At 60.9% G+C, this 6,365-nt stretch overlaps 1 protein-coding gene across 4 annotated transcripts in view; it reads right to left on the reverse strand.

Moving 5' to 3' along the window:
- The window catches only part of LOC105306147 (protein S100-A2), an 18,645-nt gene that overhangs the window by 7,563 nt on the left and 4,717 nt on the right, over nt 1-6,365 (reverse strand). For 3 of the 4 annotated variants that reach the window (XM_023523870.1, XM_011381052.2, XM_023523869.1), the window contains exon 3: nt 5,442-5,689. The exons of the other annotated variant lie outside the window; for it this stretch is intronic. In XM_023523870.1, coding sequence (XP_023379638.1) covers nt 5,537-5,689 — 153 coding nt within the window. In that variant the 3' untranslated portion in view covers nt 5,442-5,536. Of the gene's footprint in view, nt 1-5,441; nt 5,690-6,365 lie in introns of those variants that run through there. 4 annotated transcript variants of the gene reach the window in all.

Genomic DNA, 6,365 nt, shown 5'->3' on the forward strand with positions numbered 1-6,365 from the left:
CTCCTGGGTGGATGGGCCCAGCCTGGAAACCCAAAGGCAGCCAGGAAGGCGAGTGCTGTTTTCATGCGAGCCCAGTGACTCACTGCTGCTTCCCCCAGGGGACGGGAGTCTTGCAGCAAGGCAGCCAGGCCCAAGCCGCTCCCCCTAATGAGTCCCCCTCTGCCGAGCCCCGTGGAGCAAACGGCAGCGTGGTCGTGGCTGGGGCGGGGGCGGGGGATGCTGGGGCCGAGCTCTTCCTGGGCTCTGACTCCCCGTGGCAGTCCAGGCTTGGGGCAGGGTGTCCGCGTTCCCGGGAGAGCAAAGGGCCATGACCCTGGTGAAGAAGGAACCTCGGAGGTGCTCGGCTGCCCTCCTGGGCTCCCGCCAGCCTGCCTGGCGCCATCGCTGCTGCTTTTCCAGAAGCTCGGTGCCTGGAAACGAGGGAACGCTCTACCCCCGCCACCCCCGCCGTGCCGTCCGGCCTGTCTCGACCCGCGGGCAGGAGAGAAGGAAGGAGGCAAGCAGGAGGAGGAGGGTGCTCACGGGGTGTAGCTCTACTGCCCCCACCCCAGGGCCAGACCCGGGCTCTGCACACCCCCAACCCAAACCTCCTGGCAGCCCCTCACCATGCGAGGGAACCCCTGAGTCCACCAGTCCGACTTCCCTGTCCTCATCAGTCCCTACCGTGGTCATCCCTGTGTCCCCACGCCCAGACCCTGGGCCAGGAGACAGACCTCTCACTGCCCGCCGCCCAGTCCCAAGCAGCCTGCACTCACCGCTGCCGTTGGCGTGTCAGCTATAGGAGCCTCGATACCACGCCCCTCTATTTATAGTCTCCCGAAGAAGGAAGGGAGCAATTATAGGGGCCCAAGTAGGTCAAGCCGAGGATGCCCCCCAGGGGGCCCCTGCTGCCTTCCCCAGCTGTGCCTGTGATAGGCCCGCCCACCCACACATGCACTCATCAAAGGCCCGGTCTGGGCCTCAGACACCGTCTGCCCTCGTTCCCCTGCTCCCCTCCCCCAGAGCGTCCTGCCGTCTCCTTCCCGCTAGGCTGGTCCGTCACCTCCATCCCCTACCTCTACACTCTGAACGGACACCCCGGAATACGAAGTAGGAACACACTCTGGCCTGATGTAAGTTTGCACCCCCAGAGAATCCGGGTGCCAGAGGGCATCGTGGAGCATCCGGTCAAGCCCCTCATTTTCAGATGAGAAGACAAAGGTCATGGGATCCCCCCCACCCATCCACCCACCTGGTTTCCAGCTGTTTGGGGCTGAGAACTGCTCACTCCCCTGGGAAGATCACCTCATCTGTAGAATGTGTCGGGGAGGAAAAAATTTCCTTCTGCCCTTCTAGGTTCTTCGGCTGATCTAATAATCAAATTAACATAAGGCGGAGTAACAGGAGAAAAATTTAATTCCGTATGTACGTACAGGGGGCTCCGTAAGAATAGAACCCCCTGGAGGTCAGGCAACTGGGGCTGCTATGCTATTCTGAATCCAGGAGAATGGGGTCGGGGTCTGGGGCTCCGAAGGGGAGGAAGGCAAATCACAGGGAGGTGGAGAAACAAATACGTGCTGGGCCAGGAAGAGACGGTGGGACTCGGAGAGCGCTCTGTCCCCAGGCCCTGATGAGTCTCCCCCATGACCCACGTACCCCACTCTCTTTGTAGGCCTTTCTGGGGCCGGTGCTCTTCCTGGGGAGCCACTATCCCAGGCCTTTTAGGCAGTTACGGGGGAGGTGGAAGCTCTTCCTGAATTGGGCCTCGATTGCCTTCGGCTCAAAATCAACCGCATGCCGGGGAGACGCGTTTCGGACCCCTGCAGATGTCTCGGAGCCCCAGGAGGAAGGCGCGTCGCTCCTGGGGGCGCTCACATTGGTCTAGGCTGAGTTCTTTCACCAGCCCATCCCGTCCCCCACAGATGCTGTGGACTCATGCGCACTGCGCACTCCTGCGTGGGTTGCCTGTGGCCGCAATGCCTTAAGCCGGCTTACCGCCTTCCCCAGCTCCATCCGGCCCTGCTGTTCCTTGCGGTCCCACGGGGTCGGGTGGGTTTCCTCTGGCGTTAGCTTAAGCATGCAGCTCTACGGGGCCCAGAGGGAGGGAAGCCGTCCGCCTTGCCGCCCCTCCTCGGGCGAGCCCCAGGCTTCAGCTCTGTCTTCTCCACGCCACAAACCGTCAAGGCCAAAGGTCGTTGGGGCTCAGTTTGGCCAGTGCCTCCGGGGTACGAGGGGCCCTGGTGTCTGCTCACCTCCTGGAGTCTGTTTTCACTTAGATTTTGATCTCCTCATTCCTTCCTGCCTTGTCAACTCTTCCATACTCTGAAAAGATTTTTTCCAGATTTTACCCTGCATTTTTTTGTTGTTTGTAGCTGAAGCAGGCACAGACCCTCACACAACCAAAAATGGAAATCCATCCTGAAGGGGTTCAGAACAGGCACCCCGAGACGTGACCCTTGGCATGTGAATTATTTTGAGCCAATGGCAACCGAGACCCTACAGGCTCACGAGACACCTCGACCTCTCCCTAAAGAATTTCAACGAGGGGCCTTGTCCACCTACGAGTTGTCACCAGAAATACTCTTCGGGACCTAGGCGCGTGGCAGGGTGTGCACCTGATTACTGAACGCCTGCCCTTCTCATCGTACCCCCGATGTCCCCCTCGCCTGTGACGCCCCTAGGCGTCCTCCCTCATCCTCAGGTCAGAAGGTCGTATGTGCCTCGTTTTGACTTTCTGTCTCTGAGCCGCTCGCGTATGCCGGATCCCCGTATGTACATACGTAATTAAATCTGGCCATTTTCTCTTGTTATTCTGTCTCATGTCTATTTAATTATTAACCAACTGGAAGAACCTAGAAAGATAAAGGAAAGTTTCTTCCTCTCCTGACTTCATATCGCTTCTCCATTCCATCCCTCACCCCTGAGCCTGAGAGACCCCTCCCCGTTTTACAGAAAGAGAACCCAAGACCCAGAAGAGTGTGGGCGGGGAGGAGGCGGTCGGCTCCCAGGCCCCTGGCGAAGCCCTAGCGCTCGTGGAGGCAGCAAGAGAACTAACTAATAATGCCCTGAGCTCACCTCGGGCCCCCAGCACCCAAACCTCGCCTGCGGCATCCTGTCCTTGAAGACTCAGCCCCTGCGGGTGAAGGAAGTGAGCAATGGGCACAGAAGGGCGGGCTGTGATTAGCCCTGTTTTATAGGCAAGGAATTATGGGGAAGAGGGCACAGAAGGGGGGCCAGAGAGGACCAGTAATTAACCCAGTTCCAGGTCAAGCACTCAGTCTGGCCTATGCCATCCCAGCTTCGCCACCGGCCACCCCCCCGAAGCAGGTCACCCTGCTCCGTGGGCCCCGATGGTGGAGGAGGATGTGGTAACCACTTCGCATGGTAACCGTGGGCCTTAAATGAGTCAGGCCCTAGGTAAGCAGCGCCTGGCACAGGTAGGGGCATAAATGTGAACCGAGAGGTAGGCGACAGGACCGAGAGCCATTCGTTATTCACACAAACACTTAGTCACCTGCCCCGGGCCTTGAGGGTACAGCCATAACCAAAGCGAAGCCCCTGCTCCGTGGAGATGAGTCTCCCGGAGGAAACGGGCAATAGGAACCCATGTGTGATGGACGTAAATAGACCGAGGTGCCAGGGGGAACAGCAAAGCAGCGAGGGCAGGAAGATGGCCGGGAGGCCTGCACGGTGGCGCGGGCAGAGCCGGGAGGCTTGCTCCGAGCAGTCCGTCCTCATCGCCCAGCCTCGCAGGGACCTCCTGGCCGCATCTCCGCGGACGTCCCAGCTTTGTTGGCCCTGGCCGAGGCGGACACCGTGGCAGGGGCAGAAGCAGGTGGGGGGGCGGAGAGGGAGGCCTGGGCACAGGCGGCCTGGGGTTGGGGGGCCGTCACGGAAAGAACCCCGCATGGAGCCCTCACTCCAAGCCCCACCATCCTCTTGCCGCCCGAACCCCCGCGCATCCTTTATCTTGTTTGGTCCTTCATTTTCTTGCCTCCAGAAAGGGTCGGGAAGATTTGCACCCCAGGACTCTGGTAGGAAAGGGCCTCGCATCCCGCGCTGTCACCGTGGGCCCCGTCGCTGTTGCCTTCACGGAGGAGCAGGGCGCAGTGAGGGGGAGGGACACCTGAGCCCCCCCAGGCCATTTCGTCCAGGCCCCGCCTCCAGGCCGGCGCGGGGAGCAGCGTGTCACCTCCCTCGCTGTGACCGCCACCCTCCCGCGCCGCCGGGAGATTGTCCCCAGCGCCCGCCCCGAACCCCCTTTCCGCAGTGGCTCCAAATGCAGGTCATTTCCCACTCGCGCTGTCCACGCTGACCACCCCACTCGACCCCTGGGCGGTGGCGGGTGGGGGTGACAGCAGGTGCTCTCCGCCTGGCCGGACCTCTTCCACGCTGACCCACCCCCTCCATCCTGCCCCGTCCGCCACTATCGCCACCATCGCCTTCCAAAGGCCACCTGGATGTTCTTGTGCCAAGGGGTGGGGTGACCCATGGGGCCAGTAAACCTCATCAGACTGACTGGCCTCCTTGTCACCAGCCGAGCCTGGTTCGCGGGAAGTGTGGGAGGGGCTCTGGGCTCTCGGTCGGGAGCCAGGGAGGCCTTGGCTCCTGAAAGGGGGGCAGGCTGGGGACGGGGTCTGAACCGGGATGGAGGAGAGCCTGTGGAGCTTAGACACGCCGCCCAGGACTCGTGTCATGCCTGATGGTGCCCACGTCCCAGGCAGCAGCAGCGAGGTGGTGGGGAGATCAAGTGACCTAAAGACAGGAGGTGGGAAGCCCTATTTCAGTCACTCCCCTGCCTCCGAACCCATCTTCACCTTCAGTCTCTTTTCTTGGAAGGTGCACAGGCTCCCAGGGGTGGACCCCAAAAAGCCCAGGCCAAAGTGACAGTCAGGGCCGACAGGAGGTGAGGTGTCTGTCCCTCAGGGTCTCCTCCCAGCCGCCACTGCAGCAGGCAGCGACAGAGGACCTGACCAGCAGGCCTGTGAGCACCCTGTCCTCCAGACCCGCCTGCTCCCTGCCTCTGCGGAGAAGTCTGCGGGGCGGGGAGGGGCGGGGCGGGGCGGGGCGGGGCAAGGGAAGAGCGTTGAGACCCTCAAAGAAAGTCTGCTGTTTGTCAGGTAGTTGAACACACAGGAAAAGAGACTGGTCCTGCTCTGCGCCCAGCCAGCTGAGGTCAGGCTGCACCCGCCCGCGTGGGTGTGGAGCTGAGCCCCCCGCGTGGAGGCCAGTTCCCCGTTGGTCCAGGAGCACCTGGACACTGCTCACTCGGGGTCCCCTCTTCCTAACACAAAGCCACGGCTTTGGGGACGGCTGGGGGAAGGGCAGGAAGGCCCAGACTGTCTCCACCGAGTCTCACGGGGCTGAGATCTTTTCTTAGGGACCCGGGTCTGCTCCTTACTTAGCACCCCCAGCCCTCAGTCTCCCATGGAGCCAGGCAGGGCATCACCCAGCAACTAAACTATTATCGACAAACAAAAACGTTTATTGAATACAAAACTAAAAGAGGCAGAGAGTCCTCCTCGGCCCACGAGCCCGAGGGCAGGGAGCCGAGAGCTCAGGGCCGGCCCTGGGCGTCCTGGAAGAAGTCATTGCACATGACGGTGACGAGGGCCAGGAACACAGCATACTCCTGAAAGTCCACCTGCTGGTCGCTGTTCTCATCCAGGCTGCCCATCAGCTTCTTCAGGCCCTCCTCGTCCACCTTCTCCTGAAAGCAAGGCAGAGCGGGGTCACCACCAGGCCACTCGCCACCCCACCTCCGTCCCAAGCACCCCAGGCTCGCTGGCCCGAGCCTGGCTCTCCCTGGTAAGCTGAGGGTAGGGGTGTGGCCCTGGGAGCTACTGAGGGGCCCAGTGAGTGAGGACGAGTGGACGCTCCCCTGCTGGGAGCTGGGGACACGCCAGGCACCCCCCAAGCACGGGATCAGCTCTGCTCCACACAGGACCTCGGGGAGGTGGGCACCACAACCCCCACTTCGCCGACGAGAAAACCGAGGATCCTGGAGCTAACGCCTCCCCCACCGGCACCAAGGTGGGTTCAGAAGACAACCTCTTTCTACTATCAGCCCAGATGAACCAAATTAGAATAGTTTGATGGGGAAAAAAAATTTTTTTTTGAATTTTTACAGGAATTTATTTGAACCAAACTGATGACATAGGGCAATGAGCAAGATCTCAGATGCTCCCCCTAAAATCTCCTTGAAGGAAAGGACATGCTTCATATGCTCAAAGCCTGAGGCCCGACTTCAGGGTTTACCCAGCAATCGGCCCGGCGGGGAGGGGGAGGGGCAGACGGAGAGTTGACCGCTTTCTCCTGGGCCTCAGGGTGCATGGCTTAGCTGGGCTTTTCTCTCCCACCGTAAATACGAAACAGGAGAGAGAGAG

The sequence above is a fragment of the Pteropus vampyrus genome, unplaced genomic scaffold, assembly GCF_000151845.1.
Source record: "Pteropus vampyrus isolate Shadow unplaced genomic scaffold, Pvam_2.0 Scaffold426, whole genome shotgun sequence".
Lineage (NCBI taxonomy): Eukaryota > Metazoa > Chordata > Mammalia > Chiroptera > Pteropodidae > Pteropus > Pteropus vampyrus.